The 22,333-nt window shown below is 37.2% G+C and overlaps 2 protein-coding genes across 2 annotated transcripts; one reads left to right on the top strand and one right to left on the bottom strand.

The window, feature by feature from the left end:
• The first annotated feature begins 1,835 nt into the window (after positions 1 to 1,835).
• LOC108667199 (leucine-rich PPR motif-containing protein, mitochondrial) lies at positions 1,836 to 18,413 on the top strand. The gene is made up of 29 exons (XM_018154193.1): positions 1,836 to 2,044; positions 2,585 to 2,745; positions 4,173 to 4,295; positions 5,005 to 5,162; positions 5,874 to 5,983; positions 6,330 to 6,452; positions 6,811 to 6,919; positions 7,391 to 7,585; positions 8,389 to 8,593; positions 8,971 to 9,192; positions 9,448 to 9,615; positions 10,431 to 10,570; positions 10,848 to 11,021; positions 11,334 to 11,474; positions 11,660 to 11,858; positions 12,039 to 12,139; positions 12,475 to 12,623; positions 13,183 to 13,296; positions 13,793 to 13,910; positions 14,251 to 14,410; positions 14,715 to 14,959; positions 15,151 to 15,227; positions 15,502 to 15,604; positions 15,973 to 16,098; positions 16,302 to 16,494; positions 16,877 to 16,980; positions 17,250 to 17,430; positions 17,613 to 17,776; positions 18,167 to 18,413. The coding sequence occupies exons 1-29, from the start codon at positions 1,911 to 1,913 to the stop codon at positions 18,176 to 18,178; spliced, it is 4,209 nt and encodes a 1,402-aa protein (XP_018009682.1). The 5' UTR covers positions 1,836 to 1,910; the 3' UTR covers positions 18,179 to 18,413.
• On the bottom strand, positions 18,408 to 21,812 carry LOC108667200 (exosome complex component MTR3). The gene is made up of 6 exons (XM_018154194.2): positions 21,541 to 21,812; positions 20,186 to 20,316; positions 19,801 to 19,923; positions 19,441 to 19,587; positions 18,693 to 18,974; positions 18,408 to 18,493 (listed from the first exon to the last, which is right to left on the bottom strand). The coding sequence occupies exons 1-6, from the start codon at positions 21,689 to 21,691 to the stop codon at positions 18,440 to 18,442; spliced, it is 888 nt and encodes a 295-aa protein (XP_018009683.1). The 5' UTR covers positions 21,692 to 21,812; the 3' UTR covers positions 18,408 to 18,439.
• Positions 21,813 to 22,333: the final 521 nt, after the last annotated feature.

Consider the following 22,333-nt stretch of genomic DNA (forward strand, 5'->3'; position numbering starts at 1 on the left):
GCGTAGAAACCACTTGCTTAGAAGCCAAAAGTGAGGACCGCTGTCGAAAGCTTACTAAGAGGGTTGAGATGCTTTCTACATCCAGAAGACGCGTCCAAGCTTCTACAACTACAAGGTGTAACAACGAAGAGATACACGACCTTGAGTTCATAAACATGTTGACTATTCATAGAAGCACCATTCAAATTATTCGGCGGAGAATTCTAATTATGTTTCGAACCATTTTGGTGGTGATTAGGCCTAGATTAACTTTTTGATGGCAGAGAAAATTGTCTGACCAATGCAACTTTTGCCACGCGTTCTTCCAATTTCAACTACTTCCTGACTCCAAACTCGATGTGTAGTGGGTCTCTTAGGTACCAAGGAGACGCTTTCCCTTCAATAGAAGATGCATCCGCGGTTCTCTTCTGTATTTTTGTCCTTGCATTTCCAAGTATTTTGTTGGTATATGTTCACTGCTAACGACGACAAAGTCCGCTTTAGAATCAGCTATATCTCCCAATTTGTCCAAACACATGCTCGGACAAAGACCATCGTAGATCATGTCATTGTTGAATTAAGTATTATTTCAACCATGGATCATGTGATTGATTTTGTGAAAATTTTGTACGTATCTCTCGAACCAGTATCCTCCCTTGGACCCTTCTGCTGTAGCATTAAATCTTGGTAATGAAAGTGCACTTATTAATCTCGAAATACAGCAGTATTTTTTACGAAGTCAAGTCAAATCGCAATGTTTAAATTTGGGTGTTCTTTGAAATAAAATACTGCCGCTACATCATCTTTCTGCATAATTCATCCTTCTATTCATATTCGATGATCGAAGTTGTGTCCAACGATAGCAATAAAAAATATAAGCTCACTCTTATATGTATGATTGCAGTATGAACTACTGTTGTTTGAATTTTTTCCGACATCGAGGAATTGTTATTGCATGGTTGAATTATATCAATCATGGGTTATTGCATGAGTTATTGTTTCATATCGCATCAAAACATTTATTGAAAATAATAGAATGTTGTTAGGCTGAGAAAGAATTAGTTTTTAAGAGTTTTTTAAAAGTTCAACGAGCGTACATAGAAACTCTGCTATACAAAAAAATAAAAACAGGGTATGGAGTTTATTTTATTATTGTAATTACTAGGTAAACTCGATATTCACGTGTGAAGTAGAGCCGTGAGTTGAACGAGTAGGACCTACCAACTCGCCGGTGCAGAGCAATGAGCGCTAATCGTGAAGTTAATATTTACTTCACAATCAAGCGAACTTTCCGCGAAAATAATCAAATAAAACCTGGTAACAAGTGTTGCTGAATGTATTTTGTTCTCGATCTTATATTTAGCTCATTGGTAGTTCGTATTTAATAATTTTGAAAGGGTGCTTTTTAGCTGTCGTAAACAAAACGCTGTGAATTTGTTATTAGTCTTATATATACCGATTGCAATAACTGATGTTTCCGATTTGAGGATAATTTATAATATACCTACTATGGTGCTCTTAGACTAAGTTCATAAATTTCTCTGTTTCGGAGCAATTGAAATTGAAACTAGAACTAGGATGACGATGTCACATGACAGTCTGACACGGACAGAAAGCTCTGCCTCTGGAAAATGTCCACTCCATAGTCCAAAGTCATTAGATGAATGATGATTGAACTCCAATCACTTTACTTAATAAACTTGGTACATTTGGTAGGCACTGTTAGCACTTGGCAGGTTTGCAATGCTTCCACATGCTGTAAATGTAATAAATCAGACTCAGTAGCTGAGTAGCAGTCTCCTCTTACTTCTCAGAAGAGTAATTTTCTTATCTTACTCCTCAGAGACAGAATCTTGGAGACTTGGATCCTTAGTAAATCAGTGCCCAATTTTGTGTAGTTTTGAACAATTAGTTTCTCTGAAATCTGTGAAATGTCTTCTATGTTACGATCAGTTAGGAATATACCGGCATTGAAAGCCCTTGCCGAAGCTTCCTCTTATTATGGAACCATCAGGCCTCAAGAAATACTTCACCTACGCAATAATTTAAATTTATTCTGTTCTAGGTAAGTGGCTTTTCTTCCATTTAGTAGAAAATTAATTTTCATCTTCATGCATAGAAATTTTTAACAGCCTCCCTGATAGCATCATTGACACTCCAATTATGAAAGCCTTCAAGAACGGACTAGACAAAGCTAGCTATGCAGGAGCATATGTTCAGTCTTGAAATGCCTAGCAAATTATGAACCAGGCAATAAGTCCACAGTCCAGCAGCTATCTCAATTTTCAGTTACAGAAAGATTGGGTTCCAAAGGCCTAATCCTTTGTGAATCAAGTTAGGAAAAATTCAAGAATCAGCATCAGGCCGTGAGCCTATTTCTTCAGTGCTGACTGCTGACACTTCTATTCTATTCTAATAATCATATAATGTATATAACTTGCAAAAGTGTTGAAGAATTCAATTGAGTTTTTATAAATATTGAGTAATACAAATTATACAATAATACAAATACTAGTGATATACGTTTACTGGAATATCTCATTTGGATTTGAAACCACAAGTTAATCTGATGGTTGCAATTGTTTACATTTTTACAACTTTTCAGGTTTATTAGTGCACAGCAGAAATTTGAGACCAGGAGTGAGAAGGACAACCACAGCTATGAGCTCAGCAACCTGTTGGAGAGGCTCAATACTGAAGGGAGGATGTTTGGTCGCATCTCAAACAAGCTTGTTCAAGATGCTATATCTCTTCTGCGAAAACCTGGTATTTTTTATTAGGACTCTGACTGTAACAAAAATCCTCTTGAAAGCACATCCTTAATGAAGTGTTTGAATGCTTGCTAGAAAATTTGCTGTATAGCTAGTCTGGTTGTTGAGGCTGTGATAAAATTTATTAAGCTAGAGAAAACTTTATCATAATTTTCTTCCCAATTATTACCTACATTTTTCTTTAATTTAAGTATTATTAGTTTTTATTTAGGTCTGAATCACCTATCTGTTAATGATAATTTGTATCATTTATATTTTATAGTTTCATGATTTTAAGGCTAAGGTTTATGGCCAGTCATAAGCCAATTATTTGAGTGCCATTAATCAAGTAATTATTCATTAAAGTGTGTCAAGGCAACTTTGAAAGTACATGAACTAAGAGCAGACAGAAATCTATGCAGCTAATTTCACCCATTGTGTTCAAATTAACCAAGCAAAATTTTTCACCTAAAAAACTTCTCCTAAAACTGTCTCACATTGATAGTTTGTTTAGTGAGGCTGTTTATCAAAATTTATTGGAAATTTATTATACAAGACACAAAGCACAATTAACAGTGGAAAAACTGAAAGATCCATTCTAAGAACCAAGGCATGAGAGCTCTCTCTATTATTAACTTTCAATAACTTATTACATCAATTGTTTGATTGCTTCATCTCAGTCTGGAAAGTCACATAAATTAAATGATTATTCTTAGCAGTGCTCTTGTTAATGTTCAAGTTATCTTTCAGCCTAAAGAATATATTTGATTTCTTAAAAATAAAGATCAATATTAGAGCATTATTTCACTAATAAAAAGTGAATTTGTGCAGCAGACTTTGGGGCTGGTGTTACCAAAGCATTGCATGCAAATTTTAATATCACAGAGTAGGCCTGTAACATGTTCTGATTATTCAGTTTACTTCAATACCGGTATAAGTTAGAGTTCTTCCTATCTTCATATTTATATATTAATATGAAAGCTAATGTCTCAAGCTGGGCGCTGGAGGACATTTCTATTTGTGTAACTCGAACCTATCAAAATATGGTCCTTAATTTGCATATTATATATTGGACTTGAATACAATGGTTGCAACTCCTTGTCATTAGCTGGTTAATCCTCCTATAACTCAGGAAAGTGCTCTAATAACGGATGCAGTTTGAGTTATAAATTGATTATAGTTTGGCAATGAGCATAGTTGTATTAACCTGTTACAATTTGCCACTAGATTTATTATTATTTTTTATTACTAGATTTTTATTACTAGATTTTTAATTACTTTTTTATTACTAGATTTTTTAATTACTTTTTTATTACTAGATTTTTTTATTACTTTTTTATTACTAGATTTTTTTTACTAGATTTTTTTATTACTTTTTTTATTACTAGATTTATTTTTTATTTCTAGATTTATTATTATTATTTATTCATTTCAATGTATCAGAGTCAGTGAGCTCGTCTCAAAGCCTGGTGGTGCTGCGCTGCTGTGGAGCCCTCATGCCCGAAGAGCTCCCTGACTACCGCACCAAGCTTGCTCAGAATGTCTGGCAGATACTCGAGAAACGCGGTAATTGTGGCTTGTTTGTGGTAAAATTCCTGTTTTTATACACCTTCTTCTTGCATTTTATGATTAGAGTATTCTTTGTTGTTCCCATTAAAGCATTTTTTGTTGATCTAAATATATACTTACATATTTCAGTGAAATCTGAAGCATCTTATCATCATAGAAGATGAAATTTGCCATGTGTAATTTGATCTTTTATTTGGGTGATATATAATTTTTTGTGCTTACTCAATGTTTATGGGATAACATAAGAACAACGAATTTTTTAAGGCTCCAAGGAATTTATTCACAACAGATGAACTATAAAACAGGAGCTTTGAATTAAAGACTTCCCTATGAGAAATTTCTTCTAACCCTGAATTAATTGCTTACAATGTATCTCAGGATTATCTTCTGTTCAGGATTATTAGCTCAATATTATTTTATAGAATATTATAATTATTATTCTTTATAAATGGGCCACCATTCTTGGATGAAGCATGCTTTGTCTATGTCTAAATATATTTTTTTTTTTCTGAAAATCAAAACAAAGAAAAGATAAAGTGGTTTGATCTTGACTGTGTTGCTCTGTAAAATTCATCTATCAATTCATACCAGTAGGTATTCTACTGATTTCAATTATTTTCTTTGGAATGGATTTCCTGTTGTAATAATAATATGTGCAGGCCTTATTTTACAACCAGGAACGATCAAATTTGTTTCTTTATTTCAGGTGTCCCCATGGACTTGTCCCATTACAATGCATTGCTCCGAGTCTACATTGAAAATGAATACGACTTTTCTCCAGCCGCATTCCTTGAAAATCTAGAAAGTAAAGGAATTGAGCCCAATCGCGTGACGTACCAACGACTCATAACTCGTAATGCACAGGTAATTTCTCTTTTATTTTGATTATTTTCATCTAACGGACAAGTAAATAGCTGCCATTTGTATTGTCTGTACGTATCTGCAATACAGGAATTGTTGTAGTGAATCAGGGGACCGTCTCGCGCAAATAATAAATCATATACCTTTGGGTCGGATCATTCTGAAATTCGGTACACATATGTAAAATGTAAAACAAAATTGTTTTTGTTCGTGTGAATTTTTCGAAAAAAAAACGAAAGAAAACGTGAAATTAATAGAAAACGAAGAAATAAAGGGGTACTTTAGAAATCTATCTCCTCCTACAGTATATATGCTACAAGGTCGAGACACGTGTCATTCGATCCGTAAAGACCATATCTAGCGTTCACGTGTTCAGTTTTTTCAATTTCGAATTTGTTCCTGATGGAGGGGGATTTAAAACATGTAACTGCAGCACAACTCAAGTAGAAACTATATTCAAAGATTTCAGCAGCTAATTACTTTATATCTAATTACTTAAAAAACTCTCCCACCCGCTTCCCTTTAAAGAGACGTCATGAACGTAAATATTGGCGTACAGCGATGGCAGTGGTACCATTGGAAAGAGCAGAATTCCAGCTTTCAGATGAGCACAAAAACCGGAAAACGCCAGAATTGAAAATTTTAGGCGAGACGGTCCCCTTAATAGTAATTATCAAGTAAGCACTTAATGATAAAACTTTGTTTTATTTGCAGCTTGGAGATATTGAAGGAGCCACCAAGATTCTCGAAAAGATGAAGGAGAAAAATCTGTCCATTAATGAGAGCATCTTTAATTCACTCATCCTTGGTCACTCCAGAGCGGGGTGAGTTATAGTTGTACGATATCCTTTCAAATTTCCAATTAGTATACCCGAGACTTGTTACATGAATAAAGTGTGTTATGTATATAACACTATATAGATATATAGTGTTATGTTTCTATATATTATACATTAACATATATATATTATTTTATATATATTAACATATATAGATATACATCATAAATAGTGTATATCTACTATATATTATAATCTAGTAGAATGCAGTCACATCTAACATGTCAAACAAATCTTCAAATGATTTTAAAAATTTGTTAGATATTATGTTAGCCCAAGGATCAAAGTTTGACCAAGTGTGCTGAGTTTTATTTTCTTGTTTCATACACAGTGACACAAAGAGCGCTGAAGACATGCTGCAGGTGATGCAGAGTAGCGGCCTGGAGCCTTCAGTGGACACCTACCTCGCTCTGGCCATTTCTCAGGCCGAGCATGGCGATATAGAGGGTGTCAAGTAAGGACCAGCTACAAAGGTTGCTATTAACATAGCATGTTTGCTGCTTGCAAGCTCGTCACTGCGATAGTTTTATTATTGTTTTTGCTGCATCAAAATAGTCATTCACACTTGAATGTGCATACATCTTTGTTTTCTTACTTTCAGTTATGTGTGAACATATTTAGAGTATTAACAAACTGCTCCATTATTAATTGACTGATATGAGCGTTTTCTCTGATGATTAATGATGACGTTTTCTGCCACTTGACGTATTCTGTGTTCTCAAACTCCTGTGCCATAATTCTTGGGTTCAAGCAAGTAGAAGTTGATCTCACTGTCAACTGGCTGGAACTTAGCATTGTTTGGTATCACTTAGGGCCACCATCAGCCAGAGCGCTGGGCAGGAGCAGGCGCTGCATGATAGAGACATCATGGAGGTCATATACGCACTCGCCTCCAAAGGGCATGCCGAGCATGTTCCTGAGGTAAAGTCAATCATTTCATATATTTAATATGTTAGTTGACATCAGTTTTAGTCTAGGTAAAATGGCTCTAAAATCTGTTGTTTCAGTGGTATAAGATCTTCTATTACTTGAAAAGCTTCTATGTTCTTTGTATCATAAGAATATTTTCATCATAAGTATGAGAATTTGTGTTATTTGTGATCCAATTATTTGGTGGCAAGTTTTGCATACATATGCATTTTCATGACTATGCTAATAGTAACGAGTTAAAGAGTTCTTATTTTTCCCAGATGATTTCCTTGCTAAGGAAGGGATGGGGCTACAACCAGGACTGCAAGAACCTAATTTTCCGCTTGCCTATAGTAACCAGTTAATTCTTATTTTCCCCCAGATGATTTCGTTGCTAAGGAAGGAATGGGGGCTACAACCAGGACTGCAAGAACCTTATTTTCCGCTTGCCTATAGTAACCAGTTAATTCTTATTTTCCCCAGATGATTTCGTTGCTCAGGAAGGAATGGGGCTACAACCAGGACTGCAAGAACCTTATTTTCCGCTTGCTGAACGCTGGTTGTGACGACTCTGCGCGCCTCGTCTACGACACAATGGACTCCCTTGCTGACCCTGAATCTCAGTCCAACCTCAACCAGGGACTCTTTTATGTCAAGCATCTCATCATTAGAGACAAGGTATTTGCTACAGTGCACTGTATCTTATTTCATTACTTCAAGAAATTCAAGTATATGCTATATCTTCTGTTAAAATTATTAAATTTTAATATTTATTTAAAAATGATGGATCAATGAGGTAAAATGGCTCCTTGTTAATAATTCGGAATGATATGTCACTTTTTCCAGCTAATAATAAGAATGTTTTTTCCAAAACGCGCAACATTCCTAGAGCCTCCGCAGTTCTCAAGTATTTTATCAAAGATTAGCCATTCAAACACATTGAACTCCTTGGTTAATAAACAAACCAATATTATTTTGCTTTTATGTATTATTCATGCAGTTCTTTCAATCTTTCCGCAACGTATAATTTAAGTCATCTGTGGCTAAGTTAATGGAAATTTATATTACATGTATTACTTCTAAATCCATTATTAAATCTTTAGATGCATAAAAAATGTACAAGAGTAACAGAGTGGAATCAGAAGAGAAGTAATTATCATCAGATAATAAACACGGGAAACTAACATTAGAACCCATCAATATTTAGGTACGGCGAGGCTTTTCCTAGCCGCGTGGTAAAACCACTGCATTTGTCGGCCCCTCAGTTTGCTTTACACTAATTATTCTCCTTTTAATAAGCAATTTACTACAAAATTTGGGCCGCCTGATACCATCATAAAATTTGGGAATTAGTTTCACCATTCACAGCTAGACTCACCACAATGAGTTTTCTTCCCAACCTGGAATAGCACTTAATGCCTATCATGCTTCAATTATATTCATTGTCGTTACATTGTTTTTCAATTTCTTCAATTTTACAGCCCATATCATCAATCCTGAGCATGTGCGAAGACGTCTCAGGCAGCAACCCTCACCTGCTACAACGTTCCCTCGAGGCCGCCCTCGCGCGCAATACGAAGCTCGTATACCCCATCATGGACGCTATTCAGGCCAAAGGAGCTGACCTGCGACCGCACTTCTTCTGGCCATTGATTGCACAACTCTCGGCCCGCGGCGATGTTAACGGTTAATTTACTCAACTATATAGCCTTTACTTGATCAAAAACAAGACGCCTAGTAACTTGAATGACAACTCTCGGTCCGCGGCGATGTTAACGGTTAATTTACTCAACTATATAACCTTTACTTGATCAAAAACAAGACGCCTATTAACTTGAATGACGACTCTCGGCCCGCGGCGATGTTAACGGTTAATTTACTGAAATACATAGCGTTTACCTTTTTACCTAGCGTAATGCTATATAGTTCATACCTCATAGCGTTTACCTATACAAGACGCTTAGTAACTTGAATGAATTTATTGATGTTCTTGTGCAGTGCAATATCCAGCTTTTGATTGATGCGAATGGCATCTTGTAAGTAAATTTAATTAATCCCTTCAGGCATTTACGATGTACTGGGCAACATGAAGTCTCGTGGAGTGCCAGTGAGCATGTCCACGATGCTGGACTATGTACTGCCAACTCTCTTCAAGGATCCTGAGGTTCAAGTTGCCGCGGTCATGAACAAGCTCGAGCAAGCAGGCATCTATTACTCGGAGTCCGTCAACGCAATTTCTGCCTACCTTGTGAAGCAGGGAGATTTGGCCGCCACTGTCGATCTGCGTGAGTGACTTAAATTCCTTAGTTTCTCGAAGGCATAGAAGATCTTTTTATGGCATAAGATTTGATAATCAATTTTCAATCGCTCAAGTAGCCTATAGCCTATCGCACTCAATCCCCTTGGCCTCTCACAAGAATTGAACAAGTAAATTGACCAATTTATCAGCTTATTATTTTATTACAAATTTTTTTATTTGTTTTTTCCTGCTGTGTCGTTAGAATATCTGAAGTTTTTTATTTATTTTTATTCTTAATCAGTGAAGCGTTTCCGCTTCCGCCTCGTACCGTTGCTCCGACGAGACCTAGCTGTGGCTGTCGCTCGTACTAGAGACTACACGAACGTCGCGGCCATCATGGGACAAGTGCGTGCGGGCGCGCCTTCTGACCGCGATCATGAAGAAGAAGAAGAATCTCTGCCTCTGCCTGGTAAGCAATGGGCTCGTGACTCACACAATCAGCATTTCTTTTAAGCAATAAATGCTGGCTTGTAGCTGCTGTTTCGTCCACTGTATGAGAAGCCAAAAGTTTGGTCCCCAGAAAGATTTGAAGGATAGATTTTTTCGGAACAACTTTGGTAAAAAAATGTTAAACAGTAAGGAATAAAGGTAACGGAGATGGAAGATCATGTGTCCAAGAGGGCGGATCTTCAATTTTTGTCAACGCCACCAATGAAAGTGGACAGGAGAGCATCACGTGTTTGCCACCGATGCAAGTTTAAAAAATATATATTAATGGTCATAAATGACCTGATGCATCGTCTGGTCCGAGGTGCTCTTTAGATTAAGCTCCATGCTTATTCTTCCATCAGTGTTATTTTAAAACTCAATGAAACGATTGATGATGTGAAGTATAGGGGGATATATTGAATTATTCTGATAGCTGCGATAGTTTCGTTCTTATTAACCCATCAAATAAATTTCGCTCACGCAGTCTCTACAAGTTGAACTTATTTAAATTTAATTTACCTACTCCCTTCCTTGAATTTTTTCATTATGGAATTTTCTCCTATTAGTTAAGAGCAAAACTTTTATTTGTGACAAAAAATTCATTTTGTGGTAGCTAATTTTTCCCTTTTTAGCGCATCTTCTCATTTATGGAAAAAATGCACTATTGTGCTTGCCATGTCCGTCTGTCTGTCTGTCCGTCCGTCCGTCCGTGACCTCAAGTTTTCGTCGACGAGAAAATGCGCTCTCTGTCACTCACTGCAGTGAGTACTGAGTTATATTTTTAATTTTAATCAGATGGAGAGGAGATGGAAGAGGACATCAAGAACCCTGCCGCCCCTGACTCCAAAGATGACGTCGTAGGCCAGTTCTTAGTAGACGTTACCTACAGGGTTGGTTCTGACGCTGCTGATTTTGACTGGGTCGCGCTTCTCACTGTGAGTATTATTTTCTATGATCCACATGAAAACATCGGTTCCCAATGATACTAAAGTGCCTACATACTCGTAATTACGTTATATTTTTCTTATTTTTAGTATAAAACTTTGTTCTGCTAAAATATTTCATTGGCTTATAATTCGACAAACAATTTAGGGTAATTCTTGAAACAGTGCTGACGAAACTAAAATTACTTTTAATATGTATATTGCTGCACAACGAGAGTCCGTGCACAAAGTAAGTACGTGAGTGTCACATGAAGCTAATATTTTTCAGGCACTGAAAGATCGCGGCCTATCAATTTCAAAGGATAGGGAGGCGACAGTTTCACATCGGTTGGGCTCTAAGGCCACGTCAGAGGTAAACAGCCTCCTGAGCACGCTTGCTTCAGGCTCACTCACCAGGGTTGATCTGGACCGGACAAGTTCATATCAGTCTCAGACCTCCTATGTAAGTATTAAAGTTACAACATATTTACAGAATATTTTTTTATTACATAGATTCACTTTCAATGTAACTGAACTATATGGATACAGTTTGGGTGCTTTTCTTTTCGAGGTGACACTCTGGAAGCAATTCATTTATATTTGAACAAGTCAGTTATTGAACTTATGTTTATTAATACCTGCATAATTTACCAGACCAGAAGATGATGTATTGAAAAATTCGAAACGGATGAACTTAAACTGAGTTGACACTTCCAAATAATAATCGTCAATGCTTAAACCGTTTCGAATTGCCAGCTTTCAATTGCTTGTGCAGAACAGGATGCCTGTTAAGCAGCTTGAAGCAGCGCTGGAGCAATGCACCTCAAATGGTGGTGACCCTAAGAACATCCTCATCAAACTCCTAGCGGCGTATGCCAGAACCGGTGACGTTGAGAAAGCTGAGGAAACTTTCAAGGTACGGGAGCATTTCAGAGCCTAATATTCAGCCATTCCTCTTCGATGCCTCACATTTTATTCTACCAATTATTGAGAAATTTATTTTCAAACCACTATGCTAACTGCTTTTATGTGTTTAGCGCACAGTTGTGTTAGGTTTGATGTATTATATCCTAATGTTTACTTATGTGTCTTTCTCTATAGGTTCTGCAGGAGACTCACCAGTTCCCTATTGGTGTTGGGCTTCGACTTCTCATGATAAACATGTACTGTAACGCACAAAAGCTTCAGCCCGCTGAAGAAATTCTAGCAAGTATCAGAGCCACAGATCCTGACGCAGTCTTCAATTCACCTATGCTGCTCAAGCTTGCAATTCTTTACGTCAACGAAGGAAAAATTGATGGTCAGTGGAAAGCATTTATTATTCGCTGTGACCAACCGATGTGATTGGTTTTACCTGATTTGTTCCCTTAGATTCGGTCATTAGTTTCATCCAACATTTTGATCAACATAATTCTCGAACAATTACTTTCTTATGTGGTATCCTTAACACACTGGCTGATAATGGGCTGATCTTCCTCAGAGGCTGTTTCATTCCTGGAGACTGAGGGCAAAAGAAAACTTGCAGCCAAGGATGAAGCTGGTCATGATGAGCCGGAGAGTTTAAACAAAGACCAGTTTATTGTGAGTATCTTGTCCACCATGAGCTAGGGAAAAGTTGGCGAAATGGATTCAGAGAAATTTATTCATATTCTACTATTGCGGTTAGTTGTGGTTAGATTTCTAGGTAAGTGGTTCACTTCCCTTCTAAAAGAAATACTTTCACTGTAGCGTCTCCATTTCCCGGAGCGAGATAAGCAACGCCCATTTTTGCAGTAATGGACATGCTTCACTAGTAGTTGTCCAATTTTGCCAGGAATGAGCACTCTTTTTTTTTTCAAGAAAAGCGCTCACTCTCAGTAATGGCCCTCACCTCCAATAACGACCCCTCAGTCCCAGTAACGTCCCACTCTCGGCAGGAGGTGATGTGCAGTCGGCTGCTGTCGCCCCTGGCAGACCGCGGTGACGTGGACGCAGTAATGCGTCTCGAGCGCGCTATCCTGGACAACCGCATCGCTCTCCCTACCCGCCGCCTCCTCGGAGCCGGCGTCAAGGCCTACATCGTCAAGTGCGTTCGTCTTACCAGTTCTTAGGCTAACCTCAATTGATCACAAAAATACGTATTTGTGCACTTTGAATGCTTTTTAAAATAGATTATAGCTGACTCGTTTTAGATTAGTTTGCGCAATTGTAGTTACTTATGCAAAATAGAAGTAAACTCGAACAGGAACTTAGTAACGCGGGAATATCAATACTGGTTATATTTAATTTCGGGGTTCACTCTATTCTAAAAACAGGTATTTCAGCTGTATTCCATGGTTATAAGACTACACATATCAGTCAATTTGATTTTGATTTTCGTGTGAACTTTTATTGGAAGTTTCATTTTTGTTAACATTTTATAATGAAAATTTTTGCCTTGTTTTCAATCGTAGCTGCCTCTTTACAAAATCTGAAGCTTTGAAAGATCATTAAATGAAAGTAGAATAAAACTAAATGCCTTGACAATCATAATTGAAACCGACTTGGTTTGGAGAAAAAATATTATCTTTTGCCTTGAACAAATTCTGCATCCCACAACTCAATTCCTATTTTCTCTGAAATCTAAAGTTTATTGAATACTTCAGAGGCGATATTGAGTCAGCTATGGCTTGCATTGTTGACTGCAAGAAGAACTACAATGTGCTGCCGTTCAAGAGCGGGTTAACCAAAGAACTCATCAAGCGAGAAGACACTCAAAGGTAAGTCACACACCCAATTACTGTGCTGCCCTAATGTGTTCTTTGTCTGTATATAATTCAAGTTGTTAACTTCAATCTCTAGCACCCGCATCTCTCTTAAATGTTGAATTATATGATGAATATTCACTCCCTATATCCAATGGAATTTTTTTAGTAAACACGTAACTTTGACTCGGAAATCACAAAATCTTCCGTACACAAAAGCTATTGTTTTCTGCTTTGCTTCCAAGCTTGCGAGAGTAAGAGTCTTGTGCTCATTGTAACCTTTGATACAAATGGTCTTATTCTGCTGACTCTAAATAATTTATTGCTTCCAAGCTTGCGAGAGTAAGAGTCTTATGCTCATTGTAACCTTTGATACAAATGGTCTTATTCTGCTGACTCTAAATAATTTATTGCTTCCAAGCTTGCGAGAGTAAGTCTTGTGCTCATTGTAACCTTTGATATAAATGGTCTAATTCTGCTGACTCTTAATAATAATTTATAATGCGCTCAGACTGCAACAGCTGGTGGACATGACGACGGATCTGTACGGGGAATACAACAGCCTGCTGGACCTCACAATTGGATTTGTGGATGAGGGGAGAGTCAAGGAGGCAAAACGTGTACTGGAGGTGGGAGATTTTTCTCGTCTACTGAAACTTTAATTTCAAAGGATAAAATTTAAACTCCCATGTTTACCTGTGCTTTTCTATATCTGTTCTGTCGTTTCGGTGCGCGCATGGCATTAATAGGAATGTACACCCGTGAAAAAATTAGATCAGTACTCACTGCAGTGAGTGACAAAGAGCGCCGTTTCTCACGTCCGTCCGTTCGTGACGGACGGATGGACATGACGAGCACCATATCGCATTTTTTCCATAAATGAGAAAATATGGTAAAAATGTAAAACATTTGTCAATGAGAATTGTGATAAAGTCTTGAGCCTGATTATGTCTGTTCTGCTTTTCCTAGACTCCAGGATTACGCATCCCGAACGAGCGTCTTGTGCATTTGTGTGAGCTCTACGCGAGAGAAAACAAAACCAAGTGCCTGGAAGACCTGCTTGCAGCCACCGCTGATGTGTCCTCGGTTGACCGACGTCCCATCTTTCATCATTTGTTGAAGTCTATCAGTATGTGTATAATCTATTGAATTATAAAGTGACATTGATAGCTCTAGTTTGTGCATCTGCAAGTAACAATCCATATCTATATGTTTGAGCCAAGGTATTGTGGAACTTTTTTATTTGCTGTTGTTTCCAAATTATATATAACCCTGATAGCAATGAATTTTCAAATACACGCATCCATCTTCAAATGAAGTTCTCTGTTTACGAACAAGAATTCATAGAAGTTGAGGGCTGAAATTTTTCAAATCTAATTCCTGAGTCCTGACTGGTCAATATATCTCCATTAATTACGATGTTCTTTGTACAGTAAAGGATGGAAACTGCGATAAGGCGCTGGCTCTTTGGACACAGATGCAAGATGAAGACGTGTTCATCTCGGATCAATTCCTTCACGATCTTGGCACGTTCCTCCAAGAGAACGGCAAGACCGTTCCTTTTGCTATCCCAGATTTGTCTGGTCGGACTGAAGCTCCTACTCCTCGAATTGTGCTACAGCCTCAAGTCAAGAAGGAACAAGCTGCACCTCGTATCGAAGCTACGTCTGCCCAGAAGGTGCAATTCCTTGGCATATTCTTGGCTTTTTACAATATGTAGACCGCTAAAGCAATTATTAGGTTTAATATTTTGTTTGCATCACACTATCGTGAAAATTTTGTTTGGTTCTTCATGGAAGTGCACTTTTTTTGATAGCCCGTCCGGCTCAGTCAAACTATTTTTTTTTAATTCATTTTCTTCTCTCCCAGGATGATCCTAGGTTGCTGGAGTATCGGAAACGTCTGCAAGACAACGAATTGGATGAAGCTGTTACTCTTTTCAACGAGTGAGTGCGATGGATATTGCTCGCATTGTGTAGTGATCTTCACGTTTATGTTTTATTTCATGGCTGACATCATATTTATAATTTTGTTAAAGCCCAAGTATTTATTAATGGCATAACAAAGAACGTGACAGATGTTTGAACTAGTTAATTAGGGAATATTGTCGTGTGCTGAAGTGCGATATTTCTCCAATGGTGATGCCTGTAAATGACTAAATATCATCAAAATTATTTGTTGGCGGCACCATGCTTCCCTAAATCAGCAAATGTTTTGCAGGCTGTCCAAGAAATCCGAGTCTTTGTACAACAGAGATCGATTAGATTTGATTCAGAAGCTGTTTGAGGCGGACAGGTTTTCCGAGGCTGTCCAAATTATAAAGGTGAGTTGAGATTACAGTCCATTACAACTATGCGTAGTGATTAGTAAGTGCATGGCTCAAGCAAAATACCTTATCGACAGGTCAGCAGACGTGTTTCATCTGTAATATATGCTGATTGTGGACAATTATCATTACACTCTTCACTTTTGAATTTAATTGATTTATTTTAAAAACAGTTATAGTATTTATATACCGTTATTCATCTTAAGAAACCATCTTCCCTATTTCTACGTCGGTCTCGTATCATGCGTGTATGTTATTACATCTATTACAATTTGTTTGCTTCATTAACACTATTTTTATTCTTGATTCATCCTATTTATATTCAAAAGAAAGTTATTTTTCTCCATGCTATTTTCCCTACTCAGTTGTCTCCTAAATTCCGTGGTCAAAGCTTCGTGAAATTCGTCACCTTAAGGCGGGTGCTGCAAATGCTTGCTGACAAAGGCGACTACGACACGATTGATTACTTCGTCGACACGTCTCGCCCCAAGGTGCGGCATTGTATCCTAGAGTTCGCACTAGTGGCGTCAGGAGAAATATCAATGCACTGTTAATATTGCGCACGGTATTGAAAATTAATAATATTGTGTTGCGCGTTGGCGCTCGGTATGTTGGTTTAAGCTAAATTGACATGACGAATCCAGTTTCGCGGGTGTACCCTATCTGAACTGTAATTTTTGTGCGTTTTATTCAGGAGCAAGGTTCCATAGTTCGTCAACTGTGCGTGGCTGCAGGTCGCAGCAATAATGCTGATCGGTGTTTCACGAAGTTCAACATAAGGTTTGACCAGGCAACAACTCCTGAGGAACTGAACCTCGTTAGCATGCAATTCTCAAAAGCTGGCTTCCTGTGGCTCTTGAACAACGACTCGTCACTACTGCCAAAGAGTGTGTGAATAAATGGTCTAATAGAGAGTTCATGAATTAAAGAAACATGTCTAATTTTTTTGTTCTAAATTGTTGGTTCTGTTATTTACTCTAAAATTATGCAGTTGAAATTTTTGTGGTATGGATTTCAGGTTGAATTTGGATTTATACAATGTTTGTTTTAACCTATTTCACTAATTTGAAACTATTTTACGAAAGGAGTATTCACTATTGCAGATGAGAATAATTATCAATAGTAAAAAGATGCGACATTTACTCGATACATTCATATGGTATACATTTTTCAGCTTCAACGAAACTTTTGCCTTGTGCATTTGTTGCTTATAGAAAATAATTGAACTCGAATATTGGTAGCGTTTAAAAGTAATTTACCTTTTTTCAGTGGAAATTTTGGCCGAGAAACTAAAATCTAGAGACGTGATGGACGGCGTTTCTATTCTGTGGGCCTATCACTTCATTAAAGCTGATAAAAAGAAGCTAAGTGAAGTTAGTAACCGCTTTTTTTGAGCTATGTTAAGTAGAACTATTTTTTATAGGGTCGAATTTAAATTCGTTGGTTTTACTATTCTTTTTATATCGCTTTCAGCAAAATTTTTTAGTTAATTTTCTAATTTGATTTCTGTCATGCTTCACATAAAAAATGATTATAGAAGCAAGTTCATTCTGGTTAGAACCTGGAATCAATTGTTAAATTCATCCATTTCAGTCAGGACGATCTAATATTGAATATCGTCTTTTTTCCTTGATACAATCAGTTGAATGAAGTGATGCGGAGCAAGAAGACCGTCTTGCCTCACTCCGCTGTATGTGACTACGTCAGGGACACCAGGGATGTAGCAGTCGCTGAGAGATTTTTGGCGACTTTGGAAGCTAACCCTGAGATGAGCACACCGACCATCAAGTTGGCGACGCACTGCGCATTAATGGACCTGCATTGTGAGCTTTTCTCAATAGCTAAATATATTTTTTATCATCAAGGTTTGGTTAATTTCGAAATTATATCGTAAATTGAAACTTGCTTACTGGGATAGCAATTGACGGTTTCAGTTATGCTTTACTAGACTGGATTTATTTCACCGGTATGATGTCATTATTATATTTCTTTTTACCGGAAACAGGTCACAAAAATTCCCTTAAAGAAGCGATGCAGCATTTGGAAGAGGCACTAAAACTCACTAATCTCGAATCCATTCCCCGAACATCTCTGGAGATAATCAAGGGGCTGCACGCTGCTCACGACCTTCCCTTCCCTTACACCATTCCTACTAGGCAAAGGACCAAGGTAATTCAGTAGCGGGTAATTATCATCCCGTTGCTCTATCAGTGCGGAGGAAATGTTGACCAATTTTGTGCGTGCGCTGTAGTGTATGAATATAACCTTGAAATAATGGTCATAGTCATTTCTTTGTTCATCAACCGTTCTTCCAGGGAAATGGATTACTGAACGCGAGTATGCTTCGTAATGTGAATGTTGGATTGGCAGTATTTTCCATTCAAAATTAGCTAATAATATGATCATAGCCTGAAGAGGTAAAGTCATATACACGCACATATCATGCAATATGGAAATGAACGAGAAATATTTCGTTTCACGTGAAATGAACGCCTGAAAAATAAAGTAACGCTGTTGTTCATTCATTTTTGATCGCTGAACATATCTTTTCTTTTACAGAGTCAAGTTTGAAAACCTGTGGGAGCGGCCTACTTTCACTTCATTTCCATGAATCTTGAGCGTTGATGTAACCAGCTTTTCAATGATTCATCTCTCGTGTGTAGTAATCATGATCACTGTACGGTGGGCATTTAAAATGTGTAAATATGCCTCATAATAATCTACAACCAATCGATGGAACAAATTTTCAGTGAAATGAACTAAATTTGTATTCAACAAGCTAGGGAAAATAAAATCTGACCAGTAACCAGTATTTTATTGTAACCAGTAACCTCAATCCTCCAATTTTTCAGGCAGTTTAGCTTCAGAAACGCGTTGAATTAATACCTGTGGACAATGAAACTGCTAAGAATCCAACTTGATAGTTTCTGTAGTGATTAGAATATTTAAAACTGAATAAGTAATACAATCGACATAACGACATATGTAACATTCCAAATTAAACGTTTAAAATGATTATGGATAAACTTGTATTTGTCACAGTGCATATTATTTTTCAACGTAATCGTTACATCAAGATACACACCTGCTTAGCGATTGCATAAACTTTACGACACGTTTCGAGAGCTGCATCCAAACCATCCTGAAGTTTAGCGGCAGTCACGGATCCTGACATAACCATGGTGGCAACTTGCCCGTTGGCATATAGTGGCATCAGGGCTACCGTCACTGACCCGTTGCTGCCCTCCAACTCATCTTCTGTAGAGCTCGCAGAACTCTTGCTAGTCGCCAAGCGTTCCCCAGCTCGGGCTATGCATTCCTCCTCTTCTATAGACGGGTCCAGGTATATTCGGTCGTTATACCAAGCCTGTATAACCAACCATACATGTCGGTGATTTCAGCAAACAAATCCTAACTGTGAGACAAAAAAAACTGAATAACAGCAGGTTAACACGTAGACTACGAAGTGGTACATATGTGTACCACGAAATGTATTTCTCCAGGACGTAGCGGTACATAATTAAGGTTGCCTAAAATCGGCCAAATCCGAGAACAAAAAAGGCCGATAACTCAATATATACTAGTTTATTTGTAGCTTCCGCTACAAAAATTCCATTTATATTCTTTTTGTAGTATTTAAAATTTAATTAGGAAGTACCCCTATCATAAATTTTAGCCGGCCACCGCAATTGAGAAAAACTAAATCACAGAATTTGTCCGGAAAAAATGACCGTCTGGCAAAACTGTTTAAAAACGGTACTAAAAATGAAATAATAGTACAAGATGAAGCAATCGTAGTCAACGTGTTAACAATGAAAGTCACGAACACTCACAACGGAAGCAGCTACGACTATGTCGTACATCCTGATGTCAGCATCGCACAGTGCGAGACTGGCAGCCGTGACACACGCTGCCAGTACGCCTCCGCTGTCTTCAACTACTGTCAAAAATACGTCAATCTGTGCTTTGGGGTACTCTTCCTGTAATAAACATCGGACATCAGCGAAAGAAATGTCGAGTACTTCTTAGGATTTTAAATGCAAATATTAATTTAGTCATAGTGAGACAACTAATTGCCGTATAAACAATATAAGATAACCTATCTTGTCTTTCTTCGGCGCTAAAAAAAATGTGCATGTGTGTAATAAAAGTAATTTACAATGATTACTAATAGGAGGAATATAACAACTTACTAAAATAATAGCTGCTTCAAGAGCGTCCTTCACTTGCATGCTAAGCTCCTTGACTTGTCGGTCAGGAACTGGAGACCGGCGAACGTAGGAGCTAAATGGCGCCACTTTCACCTCGCACAATACCTTCAATAAGACGAATCAAATTTTATTTAACAAGTATGCATCAAAACTATTACAGGAGATGAAGGATTTAACTAAAATATCGAATAAGAGTTTCATTTTGAACGCATAAGTTACCAAGGTCTGGACAGTGATTTCATCTATATTTTATGGACAACAAAACATGTTTTGTGTGAGTTTTATTTTGAGCCTGTACAGACATTTCAACAGTCTAACTTTCAAGATTTAATAGCAATGAGGTGGTAAGTTAGAACAATTCACATACCTGACCTGTTGATTTGAAGATACTACTTGGGGCCATTTCCTTGGGACCATACACGCCACACACCACTTTAGTACTGCCAAGCTCAACATAGGAAGAACCTTTTGCTTGACTGATGTTAGAGACTCCAAAATCTGAAAAAAATATTGTGATTAACTCATGTTAGCAGTTTCAATCAACCTTGAATAAATCAATCTTGCAGGTACGAAAAATTTATGGGGAGAAGAGAATATGGGAATGATAAAAAATATATACCGTTAGCTCTCAAATGCTCTAATCCAATAAGATTTACATAGCAAGTTGCTGGATTAGGAGCTCAGCTAGCTGTGAAATTCTAAATGAAATTAGCAAGTTGAACTACAATTTTTAATAAAATTACTATTTTTATAAATAAAATAGTTCTAATTCTCTGATGTCTAGGATTGGTAACTGGCCAAGCAGGGTCTCATCTTCAACTCTTTGTAAAATGGTGCATAAGCCACTGTTGAATGAACCAAAACTTCATGTGCTGCACAATGAGAGTTTGTTCATAGCATTGCCTGATTGCCAAAATTAGGATTTTTAGATTCAAATGTTGCCAGTACCAGAACTTTAAGATATTTACAGAGGGATTTAAATGCTTATGAATCAACAAGATCATTTAGAGACATGAACGTTGATACTTTTGCATCACCGCCAGACTGTAGAACAAGGTATTACAAAGATCAAGAAGCCTGTGAAAATATGGAGTTGGGCTTAGCCAAAGGTCTATAGCATCATTGGTTGTCAAATTTTTGGCACAATTGAAGAGGTTCATTTGGTTATACAATTTTCTAATTTCATAGCAAGCACATGTTGGGTTGTGCTGCTGTGGCATTTTAGTAAGTATTTTTTAATGGAAGGAGTTAGGTCATCATCTCATGATAAAGCATTGTTCTTGTTTTTGTCAAGGGAATAACATTGGTTGGTTAAATACAGTCTGACATGTCCACCACCACAATCATACACAAAACTTTTTGGGTGCACTCATTGTTTAAAATATTTTGGCAAAAGCAAGGTACTGAACTATGGAAATTCAAAATATTATGAAATGAAAGACTGGTAGGCAATAATATTTTTTATTCAACAAAAATACATGAATTTGTAGTTGCAAAATTTCATACCAACCAAAATGATGTGATATCAGAGCCATGATAATTTAGAAATTTGAAGGTAGAAGAGAAAAGCAAGAGCTTACTTGCCATTTTTGAAGTGCCAAATAATGGCTTTAAAATTGCTATAAAATATTATTGCCAGCAACATTTTATTAAAAGAAAGGCTTTTTCAATTTATTGATTTAATTTATAACTAAAAAAAACTGGTACAGCAGTGGTACTCACACATTTTTCTGACCTCCAATGGAGCACGGTCATCACTTCTCTTCCCATCATTCAGCAAAAACTCTTCTTTCTCGTTGAATGGAGACTTCAAAACGTATATAGGAGTTGCTGTCTCAGGACCACAATTGCGTCTTGAGTCACGATAATTCATTGTGATTTCAACAAAAATCTTCCTCTTTTTCACTAAGAATTAATTGTACAAATCTCTTTAAGCTTAAACAGATGGTCTTGAAAAAATTCTTGACAGATCTCTTGAAAAATTTTTGGAAATTACTACAATAATATTTATCACCAATACTGTTCCTGAAAGTGAAGGCACAAAATAGTACAGAGTATATTCAGCAACCTCATTCTTGTTTGAGTTTTTTTTTTAATTGATTTTGAGACTATGGGTAAGAACAAATCACACCTCCCATCCTGAGCACAACAGGATTTTTGTTGAAGACTTGTACTATCTTGCTATTTTTGTATCAGTTTGGGTTTCTGACACTGTCACCATCCAGTAATTGTTGTGCAGAAGAAAAGACAAGATAATTAGGCACTGAATATTTTCATAGGGTAACCACCATGCTGCATCTCAGCAGATATTGTCCAAGTTGACAAATTACAGCAGTTCATTTTTTTTGTGGGCCATCTCCCGCACCAAGAGCTGAGATGAGGTTCCTAGGTATATATAAAGCCTTCCAACTTGAGCAAAACTCCTTCATATGGTTGGTGTAAAGCACATAGCTCAAGATGAAATGTCTAATTCTGTCTTCTGTCTTGCACTCAGAGCAGATACTAGAAATAGCCA

This window comes from Hyalella azteca, unplaced genomic scaffold, assembly GCF_000764305.2.
Source record: "Hyalella azteca isolate HAZT.00-mixed unplaced genomic scaffold, Hazt_2.0.2 contig13629, whole genome shotgun sequence".
Classification (NCBI taxonomy): domain Eukaryota; kingdom Metazoa; phylum Arthropoda; class Malacostraca; order Amphipoda; family Hyalellidae; genus Hyalella; species Hyalella azteca.

Bases quoted from the DNA above. Each gene is read 5' to 3' on its own strand.
- LOC108667200 (XM_018154194.2), bottom strand. From the start codon at position 21,691: ATGAATTATCGTGACTCAAGACGCAATTGTGGTCCTGAGACAGCAACT. The intron at 19,588-19,800 runs GTAAGTTGTTAT...TGTTTATTACAG, and splicing joins TTGAAGCAGCTATTATTTTA to GAAGAGTACCCCAAAGCACA. The intron at 18,975-19,440 runs GTGAGTGTTCGT...TTGGTTATACAG, and splicing joins TAGTCGTAGCTGCTTCCGTT to GCTTGGTATAACGACCGAAT.
- LOC108667199 (XM_018154193.1), top strand. From the start codon at position 1,911: ATGTCTTCTATGTTACGATCAGTTAGGAATATACCGGCATTGAAAGCC. The intron at 6,453-6,810 runs GTAAGGACCAGC...GGTATCACTTAG, and splicing joins GGCGATATAGAGGGTGTCAA to GGCCACCATCAGCCAGAGCG. The intron at 8,594-8,970 runs GTTAATTTACTC...TAATCCCTTCAG, and splicing joins GGCCCGCGGCGATGTTAACG to GCATTTACGATGTACTGGGC.